Source organism: Pungitius pungitius, chromosome 8 (assembly GCF_949316345.1).
Source record: "Pungitius pungitius chromosome 8, fPunPun2.1, whole genome shotgun sequence".
In the NCBI taxonomy this organism is placed as follows: Eukaryota; Metazoa; Chordata; class Actinopteri; order Perciformes; family Gasterosteidae; genus Pungitius; species Pungitius pungitius.
In genome coordinates this window covers 19,573,703-19,589,274 of record NC_084907.1, presented here as the reverse complement: position 1 = coordinate 19,589,274, position 15,572 = coordinate 19,573,703, and the positions used below count along the sequence as shown (strand labels likewise).

General features: G+C 48.1%; 2 protein-coding genes across 5 annotated transcripts; one reads left to right on the top strand and one right to left on the bottom strand.

The window, feature by feature from the left end:
- Positions 1-269: 269 nt before the first annotated feature.
- Positions 270-5,763, top strand: LOC119194293 (ataxin-1-like). 3 transcript variants are annotated; one of them, XM_037448517.2, is made up of 3 exons: positions 270-1,059; positions 2,379-3,581; positions 4,165-5,763. In XM_037448517.2, exons 2-3 carry the CDS (start codon positions 2,514-2,516, stop codon positions 4,507-4,509), a joined length of 1,413 nt encoding a protein of 470 aa, XP_037304414.2. In that variant the 5' UTR covers positions 270-1,059; positions 2,379-2,513; the 3' UTR covers positions 4,510-5,763. The 3 variants fall into 3 exon arrangements, with proteins under 3 accessions (XP_037304414.2, XP_037304411.2, XP_037304412.2); XM_037448514.2 differs by having other exon boundaries at positions 4,162-5,763; XM_037448515.2 differs by having other exon boundaries at positions 270-1,063; positions 4,162-5,763.
- A 708-nt stretch (positions 5,764-6,471) lies between these two features.
- Positions 6,472-15,314, bottom strand: LOC119229401 (bone morphogenetic protein 7-like). 2 transcript variants are annotated; one of them, XM_062563938.1, is made up of 7 exons: positions 14,275-15,314; positions 10,309-10,492; positions 7,511-7,711; positions 7,123-7,313; positions 6,944-7,017; positions 6,728-6,838; positions 6,472-6,637 (listed from the first exon to the last, which is right to left on the bottom strand). In XM_062563938.1, the coding sequence occupies exons 1-7, from the start codon at positions 14,678-14,680 to the stop codon at positions 6,488-6,490; spliced, it is 1,317 nt and encodes a 438-aa protein (XP_062419922.1). In that variant the 5' UTR covers positions 14,681-15,314; the 3' UTR covers positions 6,472-6,487. The 2 variants fall into 2 exon arrangements, with proteins under 2 accessions (XP_062419922.1, XP_037345584.2); XM_037489687.2 differs by having other exon boundaries at positions 7,123-7,332; positions 7,563-7,711.
- Between the last annotated feature and the right edge of the window lie 258 nt (positions 15,315-15,572).

Genomic DNA, 15,572 nt, shown 5'->3' with positions numbered 1-15,572 from the left:
CGAGGCAAGGCGTGAATCCGAAGCCAAGTGCTCTTTTCTTCTGTTTTAAAATGAGATGAAAGGCAAAGCAAGAAAAGCAAGTGAGGAAAAATATACAGAAAGCAGGCAGAGCAGGGGTGAGGAGGAGGAGGAGGGGGGGGGGGGGGGGGTCGTGTCGTCTGCACAAAACACGAAAAGCCTTCGTGCGTGATGCCAAACTTCGAACACTTTGCTCCCAATGCCATTACTTTCCATTTTCCAAGCATTCGCAGGGGGTTAGATGTCGTGCTCACTCGCAATGAAACACTCTTAAGTCTTCACACTGAGGTGAGAAAGAACATCAGAAAGAATTCACAAGGAGTGAGGGCTGTTCTCCACGCCGCCGCGGATGTGATAGCCGTATTTCGTGGGTCTGCAAGCCCCCGGGTTTTGCTCATGCGTCCACTCTTCAGTCTAAAGCAACGCTTTCCCGCCCTCACTCCGCCAGGCAAAGTGCCAAAGCCATCAGGCAGTCGTACGCCTACCATCAGACGAGGAGTTGCACAGCAGTCACATTTCTAATTATACAACCGACAACAGAGAGCCGCGGAGCAAAGGGAGAGAGCGCGGTGGAATGTGGAGAGAGGAAGAGGAGTGTGATTGCGAATGGAAGAGAGGCTGAGAGTGCTACTCAGCCGCAAACGCGAGGGTGGGCAAGTTCACATGACAGAGACAGAGAGAGGGAAGCATCAAATCTGTCTGAGAAAGGTTAACAAGACTGACTGACTGAGGAGAGTGGGAGTGTAAAATGTAAAGGCTGGTAGGAGGGAATAGAGAGAGAGAGAGAGAGAGAGAGAGAAGGAGAAGAGGAAGGGAGGTGTCTGACAGACAGTCTGTTGAGCTCGTCTGGTTGCCTGCTCATTCTGCTCGCTTGTGCCCCTCCACCTGCTTGCCCCACGGGAGCAGGAACACAAACCGGACAGGTGCGTGCGAGTGGGTGTGTGAGGGCGGAAGGTCCGTGGACCATGGATGGACCCGCGTTGCGAAGATGAGTGGCACCAGGAGGCACATGGACGGAGGGATGGATGGACGGGGGAACCTGTAAGTAAGTCTCCAACGCGAAGCTTGTACGCCGACATCGGTGTCTCTCGATCCGCGTAGCTTGCTCCCGTCTTTAAGTGGTGGTGGATGCAGTGTTTTCACTCTGAATGCATGTTGATGGAACTCTTCGCGGTCATATTGGAGGTTATATTTGGTTGTGTTGCGTTGCACCACCATAGACCGAAACATCAGGCCAAATAAGTCTCTGTATGCAAATGAAGCCGTCCTCTGCCTGATTATCATTCTTGTGATAGTACTGGGCACTGCAGTGTAAACATTTCATTTCCGTAGATAAGCAACCTGTGGTGAACTTATCACCTCATAAGGTGATCCACGATGCACGCCATCGCAGCCCGAACGCATGGTACCTGTGTGTCGGCCGCTGTGGGTTAGCAGCACACACCTGGAGGCTTTTGGAATTCATTTACATTTTCACTGCGTGCATATCTAATGTGTGTGTGTGTGTGTGTGTGTGTGCAATTCTTACCGAACAGAAATGTGAGGGTGTTATCTGATCCCCCACATACACAAGCACACACACACACACACACACACACACACACACACACACATAAAGAAACAGCTCATATAAGAGACATGCCCGTCGGGCAGAGTGAAAGAGTTCCATTCAGCGGCGGTGCTCAGCTGTGATGATGACATAATGCGGGGCATTGGAATGAGCTTTGCATTGACCGGCTATAAAAGTTCTACGTCGCTCTTTACTTGTCTTTGAGTGAGAAACTGTGAACCGACCCACTATTGTGCATTGATTGAAGGGGGGTGATGGGGTCTCAATAGCTTGAGGTGTTGGAGATCACTCGGATCACACAGACCCAAGATACAGTTTAACATCCTGCACCTTTTAAGTCACCGAATGAAGACACTTTCCTTTGTTCCCAGTCAGGAAGTGATAATATTAATTGTGTGATTAAATTCGAATTCCCCCCTCCACCCCCCCCCCCAACCTTTTACTCTGTATTGTTCCCCATATGCTTCCTTCATAACCACACGGTGCAGTACAGTACTTTGTAACCATAGTAACGTTTTCTTTCTCTTCGCCCATTAAACCGGGCCCATTCAGTACGACAGTTGGTGGTTGGCATGCCTTCGTTCAACGCTGATTGTGAAGGTATTGGTGTTCTGTCAAGGGTATATTTATAGGCAACGAGTTCACCAGGTGGTGCATTTAGAGGCCAAGGTCCGTTTATCAGTGACAGAAAACTAAAAGTCTGAATAGAGAATCAGAGGTTTTCCTCAAGCTGGACACCATCTTTGCGAGGATATTAAGTGCACTTATTTTTGTTTCTTCCACTCCTCAGATCGTGACGACCTTGGACCTGACTACCCGCGACGCCTGCCAAGAGACTGGAGCCTGTGTCACGTGAACACAACACCTCCTCGCCCTCGGCGGGAGGGCATGCACTGCCGGCGTGAGTGACACGCAGCGTGAGCCGATGAGCTTCACACCGAACTCGCTTCTAGTCCCGGAAAGGGACAAACTCCCGCTCAAGAAGAGGGACCAAAGGCCCAGCGCGCCGTCGCAGCAGCGGCAGCAGCAGTGCGATGATGCAACATTCAAGGTGCCTTACCCTTACAAGGGCCACGGTGAGTTTAAGACCAAGCACACGGGCCCTTTCCAGCCCGTCCCCAGGCGGGTTCCTGCACTGTACCAGCCCTGGACGCAGACTCACTCATCCGCCGGGTCCAAACCTCACGAGCCCTCCGCGTTCAGAGATCATCGTGGCTGGGCAGAGTGGAGACAATTCAACCCCCCGCAGCCCGGGTGGGCCTTTCCTCACCACTATCAGCACCGCGGCCACTCGCCCGGCGCGTCTGCGCTCCACCTCGGCCACCCGCACCTCCCCTCCAGATTCGGCCCCGTCCCCCTGGTCGCTGAGGGTTTGCAAAGGGTGCTTGGAGGGCACAGCTGGGAGCAGCTCAAGGCGTTGAGGTGCAAGAGTTGGGAAAGTGAGAGGCAGGGCAACGGGAGGAACCGAGCGCCGTATGCGAGGAGAAGGGACAGAGCGGCCGAGGCTCCCCCCAGGGATGAAAAGGATAGTCCTCCGTCACTGAGCACGTGCCTACCTCCCTCCCCACACGAGGACCTCCCACTGCGATACGACGCGTCGCACAAATCAGCCACGGTTTTCACCCCCGCTTCTGGATATTCCTTCATAAGAGTTTCCCCCGAAGACCGCTTGGGCAACACACACACCTCCATGAAGGAGGACGCCGTGAGATGCTCAGCTCCCCCGTCTCCTGAGCAGGCATCTTCCTCCTCCTCTTCCTCTCCGAACAATTTCCCCTGGCTGCTCCCTCACTTCGTGGCGGGCTCCCTGATCGAGCTCGGAGACGGGCGGCTGAGGAAGGTGGAGCACCTGCAGACGGAGGATTTCCTGCTGGGATCGCTGGCCTGTCCAGACCTGCGCCTGAGCTGCTGCACGGTGCAGAGCATCAGCCCTTCAGCATCGTCCTCCTCCATCTCGCGCCTCCTCATCCTGCTCCACGACCAGCAGTCCCAGGTGAAGGAAACTCCCTCTGTAGTATTCACCATTCTTGGCAGGCCCTTAAACGTGCATCATGTTATTACATGTACCAGGTGGTGCATAATATGCGTCATATGGGAGATGCGGTACAACCTATGAAACTTTACATTTACTTTCTACTGATTGAGTGAGGTCAAAATTTCACCACTTCTGTTTCAGTAACGTTTTCTAAAAACTAAAGAACCCAGCTGCAAGTAATGCAACCTCTGAAGTAATGGAAGCTGTAATTTTTTTGACCAAAGAAGATTTCAGATATTTCTATAATTATATCACAAAAATAATGACCAAATTGGTAGTCATCTGACTTTAGTTTCGAAACACAATTGTCAAAATAGATATTGATATTTAATCATTAGGGCAGAACCTTGAACTTAAAATGATTTGAAGACACCATATACATACATCTCAGACACGTCATTCTCCATTGAGTCTGTAGAATGCGTCAGATAAGTAGCTTACGTAAACAAGATTCTACAGTAGCACCCCCTAGTGGACAAGTGAGTACGCTGCATCCCTGTGTCAAATCCTGCTGTCCTTCTGTAACGTCCTCCTCCAGGAGCTGGTGGACGTCTACGCGGAGTACCCGTTCTTCGTGCGAGAGGCCGGCTGGTCCTCCTGCAGCCCCCAGAAGACAGCCCGTCTCTGCGGCCTGACCTGCCGTCAGCTGAGCGCGGGAGACGTCTGCCTGGCCCTCACCCCGGTCTCAGCCTCCCACCCTCCGCCGTCGGCCACCCTGCGAGCAAAAACTTCACCCAGTGACTCCGTGGGAGGACGCGAGTCCCCGAAGGCCTCGTGGGCCTGGGACCCCCGGGGCCCGGAGCGGCCAGAGGGGGGGCGGAAGGAGGCAGAGGCTGTCCGCAGGAGACACTCTTCTGCCCCGGAGTTGAGAAGCCCAGGGGACTAAGAAGCATGAGGATCGAGGAGGGTGGATGTCTGACGGCAGGAAGCGTGTCGATGGCTTTAAGGCTCCATACTCAGCCTGTTTTTGCTTTCTTTCTACCTCCTGAATTATATTTATGTGTCATTTCTTTTCAGTTGTACTTAAGAAGTTAAAGCTAAACAGGATGAAAGTCTCAGGGCAGAGAGGGTACTTATATTAATACGTTTTGTCAGGGTAAGTCAGGGGTATAACACTGACAATGAGGGTTATGGTAAACATTACAATTTCTTGGTTGTGTAATTTATTTATTTTTAGAAGTAGTAAATTTGAGAAATCTATTATAAATATTTTTTGGGTTTGTTCGTCACGTTTTAAGCAGTTCCGACATAATCAGCCCACGTTCCTTGAAGAATACTCCCTCAGGTTTTCCATCATCATATTCTCTAAAGCTATATCTTTTTTTGCATATGATTATATAAGATGTCTCTACGATCATCACTGACGGTCTCATCCAAACCAACCCTTTCCTTGAATTCCAGTTAAATAGGGACTTTTTTCATTAACAATTAACACCACTTTGATTGCATCACTAGGATTCTGTTTCACGCTTCTACCTCTATTTTCTATTTAAGGTGGCGGATGCGTATAATCTGTATTTAACAGCGTGGGCTGTTTTGTAATTTGCTGCGTTGGAAGCTCGGCTTCCCAGTGAATGTCAGTGCGAATGCTTTTATTTGCCTGGTTGTTACAATATAGCTGCTCTGCTCTTTTCAAAATGTCAGTCCGATTGTTAAGATTGGGCAATTCGAACTGCTTAAAAAGCACAAACATGTGATCGGTGTACAATTTCACATGTCAGCGCTGTAACGTGATTTCCTTCTGAGTATAAAATAGCACTCATTTTGACAAACGATTAAATCGTACAAAATTGAAATGCAAACCATGTGGCCTCAACGATGATGTCAACATCAGAGCCGACACGGTTCTGTACTCCCAGATTGGGGCTTTACCTTGTGAAACAGTTTCCTCAACTGTTACAACAAATATATGTTGCGCATCATTTTCACATAAAAGTCCACATCCCCATTAACACTCACACAAAACATCCATTTACCAGCCGGCGGTGGGTCGATGACGCTGTAAGGAACATCAGGGAGTCCAAATGAGGTAAAAACACACACCTGCTTCTTCTTTTACAGTTTACATTTATTAACTTTAATCTGACTAAATAAAATGACAGCTTCCCCTTTCTCATCAGAAAGCAGCAGCTGCTGCTGTCGGGGGGGGGAGGGGAGAGGCGCGCACGCCCTGATGTCAGCCCCGTGCCGACGAATCACTGACATCTCGCAGGATTCACGGGCCTTCACGCGTGTGTGTGTGTGTGTGTGTGTCCGTAAACCAGGAAACTAGGTCCAAACAGGCAGGGCGTATTAACAGTCTTCACTTTGCTCCCCGACATCGGCAGCACGCACGCAAGCTGCCAGATGTTCTCCACCTGACCTGCTGGAACAACCAAATTCAGCACCAGCTGTGGCAAAGGCAAAGGTGCAAGTGGTCCGACAGGAAGGTGGAGATTTAGATTTTCATGAGCTTTTTTTTTCTTCTCTCCTTTAAAATGTCATGTTTCTGACTGTTCTGAAGTAACTCCACATTGCTTGGGGCTTCCTTTCTGTGGACTTTTTCTCGTCGAAAAAGAAGAGAAAGCAAAAAAGAAACCCCTCTTCTTCTGTTACCAATCGCTCTATTTGGTCGGTGGTCGTGGTCGGTGCTGCATTGGAGACTCAGCTGCTCATGAAGACACAGAACGCCAGTTTGATCTCAAGTTGGTTCCGTGGCAGAAGCTCCCATGGCGGCCAGCCAGTCAATCATCTCTTGTCGCTGGTTCCTTCTCTTCCGCCTTTATTAAATACCCCCCCTGCCCCCTCCAAAAAAAATTGCAGAGCTCCCGTGCAGATTGGGGTGGGGGGGGGGGGGGGTTGAGGGGGGGGGGGGGGGGGGTTGGTCAGTGACATCCACATGCTCTGACCACCATGTTGCGATACTTCTTGAGAATGACGTTGGAGCTGTCGTCAAAGTAGAGCACGGAGATGCCGTGCAGCTGCGTGGGGGCACAGCAGGGCTTGGGCACAGTGTCCGGGTTGATGAAGTGCACCTGTGGTCAGAAGGAGCATGAATTAATCATCACAGGAAATGGAGGCCGCAGTGAGAGTGCCGTTGCCGTGGGGGCTGCCCCGGGACTTACCAGAGTTTGCACAATGGCATGATTGGTGGCATTCATGTAGGAGTTGAGAGGGAAGGCGCATTCCCCCTCACAGTAGTATGCTGCATAGCCCTCTGGTGCGATGATCCAGTCCTGCTCACATTAAAACCATCAGCAAATCTCATTGAATTGTCACTTTTGGACACGAAATTAAGTGAAATTATACTACAAATGAGATCAAAATAATAGATAGTATACCTGCCATCCCAAATCTCTAAAGCTGACGTACAGCTCATGCTTCTTACATCCCTCTTTGGACATACCACGGTTCTCTGAAATGGAAAACATGCAAGCATGAGGATACACACAAATGTTAAAGTTGATCATAGTCACTTAAACGGGAGTTGATTATGGTGAGATTTGAAGGGTTTGGGCACCTGTTGCCGCCTCCACTGCCTTGTGTGCGTCCTGGACGGTCCTTTGGGGTTTGGAGCGGTTGGACTGGCGCCCCCCCTTGTGGCCGTGGGCAGAGCGGATGCTGCGGAAGCGCACCTCGTTGGCTTTAAAGAAGGCAACCATGAAGGGCTGCTTTTCCTGAGGTCCGCCTCCTGTCACCATCCCCGCCAGTCTTGGCTTCCTCCTCTGACCTGTAACGGGAGAGCGGGTCAACGACACCGATGAGAGACTCGACCAAACGCCAAAGATGAATGTAACACACATGGAGGTCTCTATTAAACAATCATTACTGATATTTTTACTGGGTGATCAACTGGCGGTGGTGCTTTTCCCCACAGGATTAGAAAGCATTAGATCATCTCTCCAGACAAAGTCTGTATTGCTGCTCCCCTTATGAGTCTTATGTATGGCACTGACTGACCGTGCCTGTCCTCCAGGACCAGGTGCAGGCCCAGGTTCTGCTCAGGGTTGACCAGCCAGAGGTTAATGGTGACGGTCAGGTCAAAGACCTGCCAGCCCTCGTCTGTAGCCCACACGTCTCGCTGGTCCAGCAGAAAGAGCTCCACTTTGCTGAGGAGAGGACGGCATGTCATTGGATTCCAGGCATTTCAAGGTTGAAAGCATTGAGTGCCAAAGCAGGTTTTTGAATAATATAATATGTATTTGAGTATCCTTGTTTGGCTGCAGATGTACATATTCTACATTTTTCCCGTTATACAAAATGTCTTCTGTGATTTGTTACTACCGCCGTCTTCTTTTTAAGTTTCTGCAAATTCCTTTTCATTTTTTGAAAGAAGTGCCAATTCAAAGCAAGCGCTGCCTGGTGTGTATGAGAACATCTCCAAGTGTATGGTATGCATAGGGAAAGGGTCAGCTGTCATGCAGTTTGTCATGCAAAATGTGTTTTTAATAAGCTAAAAAACTAAATTTGTGGTCCCATATTTGTGTTTGGAGAACAATGCTAGCTAAGATAACGATGAAAGAAACAGCTTTGGTTTTAAAAGTGTTTATAACTAAACCCTTGAACCGTGTAGGAATTATAACTTTTCTAATCTCTATATTTCCCCATTCATCCAAAAGTGGAATGTAGTTCTTAAGACAAAGTTATTAATACGACTAGAAGGTTGATGCATGTGGGACAAACCACATTTAAAGCATGAAAAGATAAGTTAATCCTTTAGTTTGTCCCAATCAGCCAATTCACACCCAATCACTTTTGATTAAGTTTGTTTAACCATGTGGGCATTCCAACTTTATCAGATGTGAGTTTTAAACCACTTAAAAGGAAAGCTGAGAGACCACTGTTTAACTTAACTGTTAAATCAAATCCAAACAACAGAAAATATATAACTGTCTGTCATGTGAATCACGTATCCACCTACGAACCAACGGCCCCCCCCATCAAAGCAGCACCTTCCCAACGGCCCGGAGTGGATCTCCCACACTGATACGCGCCGTCTTAAGGGGAAGAGATTCGCAGACAATGGCTTTGTTTGCAGACTTAGCCGCGGGCCCCCGGGCAGACGTCTCTGCCTTTGGTCCTGCCGGCTGCTCGTCTGAGTGGATTGGCCTTTGCGTGTCTGCGAATGACAATGGCGTCGCCACCTTTTAACGCCGGGGGGGGGGGTGAAAGGACTTTCGAATCTACCGCCTGCAGCACATGATTCCTCCTGCTCCGGGGGACTTCACAGCGTGGGAGGCGCTCGGCTTTTGCTTTCTGAGAAAAAGGACCCGACGTGTGTGAGGTCTGGGTATTCTTCGCTGGGGTCATCGGGGTCACGCCGTTATCCAATTACAGTTTCAAAAAAACAGCGTGAGAGAGCGCCGAGGCCGGCAGCGTGACGGGCAGGGGAACGTGGAGGCAGGACTGCCTGCGTCAGGGCAACAGAGTGGAGGATGCCTCCAGGGGTTTCAGAAGCACCGCTCGCCGTCTCCTGGGGACTGTGTGTGTGCGCGCTGTGACACTCGCTCTGCGGCAGAATAATTGTGTAATTGACACTAATGTCTGTGTAAACAGCTTCGGTGCTGACAGTGACATCGGCAAGAAAGAACCAAGTGGGGAAATGCAGAGAGACGTGGCCCGAGCGGACAGCTGAGCGCGCGCGCACACACACACACACACACACACACACACACACAGCGGCCAGCGCAAGGAAAACACACAGTGGCACGAGGTGTTTGATGGAACTCAACCCCACGGGCACGAGAGGAGAATCCTGTGCATCACTGAAACAAGCTTTGATGACTCTATTTAAAAAAATATGTAAATAAAACCGATTTGACGGGGTCCGCTCACACCGAATGAGAAAATGGAAAAAACGTGCAGGTTTTGCTTTCAACGTGGCTTTTGGGACATCTGTCTGTAATATTGGAGACAGTTGCTCTAATATTACAGAGGATAATTTAAGCTCATTGTTGGTGCTCACACCACTGAAAATAAAATGTAAAGTATTCCCCTGAAAGATGTCTTAGGAACTTTTCCACTATGCAAATAGTCACTATGTAAACTGTTGACAGACAGGGGGCACTGGGACCTGGGAACGGGGTCACTGTTTGTGAAAACCTGTGTCTCCAGGGAACCGAAATAGACACCTTCAGACTGGTTCCGACTGAAATGTCCATGCCGTCGCTCTGTGTGCAGACATAGACATTTCTGTGTCCATTCTAATGGCTTCATGGAACTCCAGTGTGTCTCTTTGAAATGTATTTTTTTAAGTGAAATGATTTCCACAAAAATTGGATGGGAGGACCATGAAATATGACTATTTGCCCCATGACAGCACCGGACCGTCATTTTCTCTTCTGCGATAATCACGTGACATTTTGGTTCATGTTAGTAAAAGGTATATGAACCATTTGAGTTAACTGATCCCAGCATACATTTGGGGTACTTGGGTATTTCTGTTTGCTCCACTCACTACATCACAGAGGCAACATTGTATTATTTAACTCCACTACATTTATTTAATATCTTCAGATACTAGTAATTTTACTGATTCAGATAAAAACTCAAATTTCTTCTCAAGCAATGAATTACCTTGGACTCTACGTTTTGGTACTTTGAAGTATACTTGGATGTTATTACTATTGTACTTTTTCTTGAGCACAGATTTAAATGCAGGACTTGTATTATTTGAAGTTGTAGAAAAAAAACACCCCATCCATACCTGTTTGGGGGCTCGTGCAGGACCTGGTACACACTGACTCTGAATGTCTCGTTCTCATAGCGTTCCCGCATGAAATCTTTATAAATCCTGAACTCCGCTGCCGTGACTACTTCACCCTCAGGAATGCGGGAAAGGTCGAACCGAAATTCTCTTCTGTGTTGCTGGTGCGAAGGATCCTGATTGACTATTGGGAGGAGAGAGAGAAAAAAAAAGAGGAACCAACTGAGGCGATTAATCAACATTTGATTGATGTGCTTTATCAGAACACTCTGTTTGTAATCCACCAGATAATTACACACATATGAGAAGTGACCTATTGTTGCCTGCATCAACTGACACACACACACACACACACACACACACACACATGTCAAAACTGTCACCCAATCAAATGTTGCTCTGATGTGTGTCTCTCTGCCCACATCTCGGAAGCACTCGGTCACAAATGGGAAACATGCAGCTCTCTGAGCCATTGATCTAAACATCGGTTAGGTCTGCCATACGTGCCAATATGTGTGGGGGAGAAAAAGGGCTCAGTTTGGCTCCCCTGTGTAAATTGCACACATGGTGCAGACCACAAGAAAAGGGCCTTTTAAGGCACTGCCCGGAAAACCGCAGCTGCCAGCGTGCTTTTTTTTACGAAACACACTCACATAAAAGCATTGAAAACGCACACGAATTTATGTGTGACTTAGCTACCAGAGTCCGTACCACCCACAGCCCCCTGATCCTTTCGCCATGTATGTGAGCGCAGAGGATGGAGCAAAGCAGCAGTCGAACGGGGGCACCGCGGGGTTTCCGACCCCGCCCTGGGCCCGGCTGAAGCTCTCTCAGACTTTCCACGGGCAAACGGTGGTCAGAGAGACCCCGAAAGCTTCCCGGAGCTTTCCAGTGCCGTGTTTTTACAGCGTTAGCCCATGTGTTTGTCCTTGGAGAGAGAGAGAGAGAGCAGCCGAGGTCCCTGGTGAAGGTGTTCCAGAGCGGAGCGACGATTAGTCACCTCCTTGAAGACGTCCTGCCCCACGGGCGTGCGTGATGACATCATCGTGACATCAGCCTGCACTCCCAACGATGGTCCTCTATTGTTTCAGTGCGCGGACAACCAAACACACAGCGCCTAAACACTGGAAACACAAAAGGGCACACTCATATGCACACACGCACACACACACACACGTACACACTGACTCACAGTCTTCTAAAAACATTTCTAACGACACAGAAACACACACACAAGCCGGTAATCGTTAAGAGCAGTGCATTCTGAGCCCTGCTAGTCATTTGTTTGACCGCAATTAAATGGCGGAAGGGAACGAGGGGTGTTTTTATGAAAGCAATAATTGCTTGTAAGGACTCGGTGTGTTTATGTTAGGGACCATTAGCTGTAGAGATCAGACCTCAGATATGCAAACTTCCCTCTGGGAGGCATTTCAACACTTCAGGTTACTCCTCACACTGGGGGGGGGGGGGGGGGGGGGGGGGGCACACAGCCACAAAGCTATCTTTAACTTATTGCAATTTTGTGGCAAATTCTATTTTTCACCCATCAGCATGAGCATGGGTGGTTTAATGTATCACCAGATCTGCACGAAAATAAAAGTATACATTGTTAAACAAAGATATTTTCATTTCATTTCATTCAAGCTCAGACTTTCATTTTCAAAGTTTCAAGTTTCCTGTTTGCATGCACGGACAAGTTCCACAATGTTTCTCATGCAGTTCCGTTGCAGATTATTGACGCCACCAAAAAGAACTTTGCTGCATGAATATTTCCCTTATCCACACATTCTTATGGACAGAATTTAGAACGCATGCTGATCAACGACAAACCCACAAATGATTTGATTTCGGTTTGGTCAGAGGTTGACTTATTTTGCGCACAATGAATAAATAATGAGACAGTTAATGGGATTTTCTGGTGGGGGGGGGGGTGAGGGGGGGAAGGAATTCTCAGTATGATCTCCTTAGGCCTCTTAGAGGTCAGCTTAACAGGACAAACACATTTCTTCTCGCTTTTTCTAAGAGACACAACACACATACTGTTCTCCGGCGACACACCGGCTGATTCCTCCAGCTGCAAAGCATTGCGTAACCTCTTTCATTAAAGCCAGTGATATTACTGCTCATTGCACTGTTTCCCATGCAGGTGTGCGTTTACGTCAACGCACCAAAGAAAAGCCTGTACCGAAAGCATGTGACAGCAACAACCGACATGATCGCGTGTTGAGTCAGTCCAATGCGCTACATTTGATGTATTTCTTTATAAAAAATAATACAAGAGGAATCACAAATGTGCAGTGCAATAGCAGCTGCCTTGTCTAATGTTGCATGACAATGAGTCAAATGCTTCCTGCTGGTGTTTCTCAAGTATGACGCGTGGTTTGGCTTTCTAACAGAAGTAAACACATGCAGCCATGTGTATCAACATGTGGGCAGGGATGTGATGAAGTGTGTAGACTTTTCAATACGACAAGCTTTGCAACTATAGTCTAACAAAGGAAAAATCCTTTCACTTGAACTTTTCCCGATTATTTTCCTGTCCCATGATCAATGTCATACTGGGTGGATGAAAACATGATTTGATGCATGATGTACCTGTGTGCACTGGGGCGGAGCAGCTCTACGGCAGCTCTCCCCTCACACTGGAAGTTGTGGTCTTTGGAAGGGAAATACCATAATCCAGCAATCTTGAAGTGGTCATCAAGGACCACCAAGACTCACTGCAGCACATTGTGGGAGCTTAAACCTGTGCCAATCATCAGCACAGGAGGAGGACGTGGTGGGCTCGAGACAGAAATATTGCACATTTCCTTCGTTTTACAGATGTGGAACATCAGCAGTCTGCTTTTCTGATTTTTAAAACAATGTTTCCAGATCTCATTTGCTTCAGTCCATCAGTTAGAAGTACAAGCCCACATGAAATGTTCTGTTTCTAATCCTTTTAAGCTTTCAAAAGTTGTGTATTAACTCCACATTTATGGGCAAGAAAATATGTCTAAATGGCTCCATTTTTAAAGGCCTCGGTTCCATTTCAATGGCATACGAACACAAGGGAAAGGATTTAAGGTTTCCTTAAGCTGTATCTCAGATGAAAAAACATCATCTGTTGAGCTTGACCTATGACCCTCCTCCTCAGGTTGAAGGGGGGGGGGGGGGGGGGCATAAAAAAGACACAGGTTGGTTTTGAATGTAACCACATCCGGACAAGAGCCGCAGGCCATGCCGTCTACTGCGTGGTGACATCAGAGCCAACCTTGAGTCTCCAAGGGAAACAAAGGAAGGATTTGCCTTTAATAATTTCTGTTTTGTCTGCGTCGGCCCAAAAAAAAACCCCACCTGTGACCACCGTGATTTACCAAGCAAACACACACATGACTGCAGGAATGCCAACGCAAGCACCTGCACTATCAGGGATTACAACAACAATAGCGCATGTTTTGATGCAGTTTGTATCTTGATCTAACCTGACTCTCACTCCCTAGAGGTCTAGAAATGCCTGTCCAATTGCTTGCCATGCGAAACAAAGCTATGCTAAAGCCTCTCCCCCCCCAAAGCTTTGAAGGGATTCTGGTGAAATCGGATAGAGGCATGTTGTCATAACATTTACAGCTTGGAATGCATAATGCCTGATCTTGAGTAAAGAAAGTGCCCCAAAAAAGCCACAATTCTGGCTCAAACACACACTTAACCAATGCACTCTGTGGTGGCTGAATATCAACAGGGAGGAAATAATTCGAAATTGGGTTCAATCGGATAAAACTGGAATGGTCAACATTGAAATAACTTGATTATCTGGACATTTTTTAAAAGAACACTCCCTTATAAGAAAAAGAAAAAAGCATTATCATAGTAAATCAACTTCCTGGGGTAATATTTAGTAAAGCCAAGACACTCACAGACATAAACAAGTACATGAACATTATGTTCAAACTGAAAATAAGGCACGTGTCCACATTGTAAACTTACCGAGATTGACAAAACTCATCACTGTGTCTGCGTCATCCAAGAAGCGGCTGTCCTGGGGGGTGAGCATGGGGGAGACCTGGGTCGGTAAAACGGGCTTGTAGTAAGAGTACCCGGGCAGCTCCGAGTCTGCAGAGATGGTGTTGTAGAGGTCAAGCATGAACATCGGGGCTGCGTTGTATTTGGTGTGGGCGTGCGGCCGCGGACGATGCGGCAGCCCGAGGATGGAGAGGATCTCCCGCTGCATCTCCCTGCGCTCTTGGCTCCGCAGCCGCCGCTGGATGAAGCTGGAGCGCACCTCGTTGTCCACGGAGAAGTTGGAGAAGGCGACCTGCGAGGCCATCACGCAGTAACCCCACGACTGGAGGATAGTTATCGTTGCCAAGGCGCTTGTCACCATTTTTACCATTTTTACGCGCGGCTCTGGTTGAGAGTACTTGGATGAGCTTCTCGCGTGCCCCGTTCCCGTCCTCGTGGTAGGAGTAAAACACCGTCCTCTACCAACAGCATTCCCTCATCATCTGCTGCTGCGCGTTGTGCTGGTGGTGTACTCCGCTTGATGGGAGTTTGGGAATGGATTTTTATCGAGGCGCTGTGTCAGGGGAGGGGCAGGAGGGGTTTAGAGTGGGATAAACCAATACTGGAAAGATTGGGAGAGTTGGTAGGGGAGAGTCAACGAGGGAGCAGAGCTCATTGTCCTATCGTGAATTGCACTTTTACATCTTGCTAATAACATAGGGTGTGGACCCTTTCGAAACCAAATTGTCCCATTACTGCGTCCTTTGTTTGAACATTAATGTTTGGCCACTGATGAAAGCGGACTTTTTTTTGTTATTATTTCTGAGCAGTAGCCTGGCAGCCATGCATTACATTATTTTTTCCAAATCCCATTTGAGAAGTATTGTGACGGTGCTCCAACGCCGTGAACATGGAATGTCCTCATCACTAAGTGTAAAGCTTAATGATCAGTCCAAAGGTAAAGTGGTAAAATCCTGTAATCCCTCCACCTTTGAACTCAAACAATAAACACAGGCCCACCCCTAATTGTTGAGGGGTTTGAGCGATCAGCAGTACACATGAAGGGACATGCCAGTAGCCCCCAATAAATTACTACAACAATGTGCAAAGCACTCTGCAACTACGAGAGGTTAATGGGGGTGCGGGGTGCACAATGAATGACAAAGTAACAACCCCACACTGAATACAGATGTGCGCTTTACTGAGTTGCAGGACAGCGATGAGTAGATCAAAACGTAAAATTTGGAAGTTAATGTGCCATGAAGCCACAGAATGACTGTTTT

What these genes read in the sequence shown, in the direction of transcription:
- LOC119194293 (XM_037448514.2), top strand. Translation starts at nt 2,514, where the DNA reads ATGAGCTTCACACCGAACTCGCTTCTAGTCCCGGAAAGGGACAAACTC. An exon ending in TCCACGACCAGCAGTCCCAG is followed by an intron (nt 3,582 to 4,161) that starts GTGAAGGAAACT and finishes GTCCTCCTCCAG; the next exon opens with GAGCTGGTGGACGTCTACGC.
- LOC119229401 (XM_062563938.1), bottom strand. Translation starts at nt 14,680, where the DNA reads ATGGTAAAAATGGTGACAAGCGCCTTGGCAACGATAACTATCCTCCAG. An exon ending in GATGAGTTTTGTCAATCTCG is followed by an intron (nt 10,493 to 14,274) that starts GTAAGTTTACAA and finishes TCCTCCCAATAG; the next exon opens with TCAATCAGGATCCTTCGCAC. An exon ending in GGCAGTGGAGGCGGCAACAG is followed by an intron (nt 7,018 to 7,122) that starts GTGCCCAAACCC and finishes TTTCCATTTCAG; the next exon opens with AGAACCGTGGTATGTCCAAA.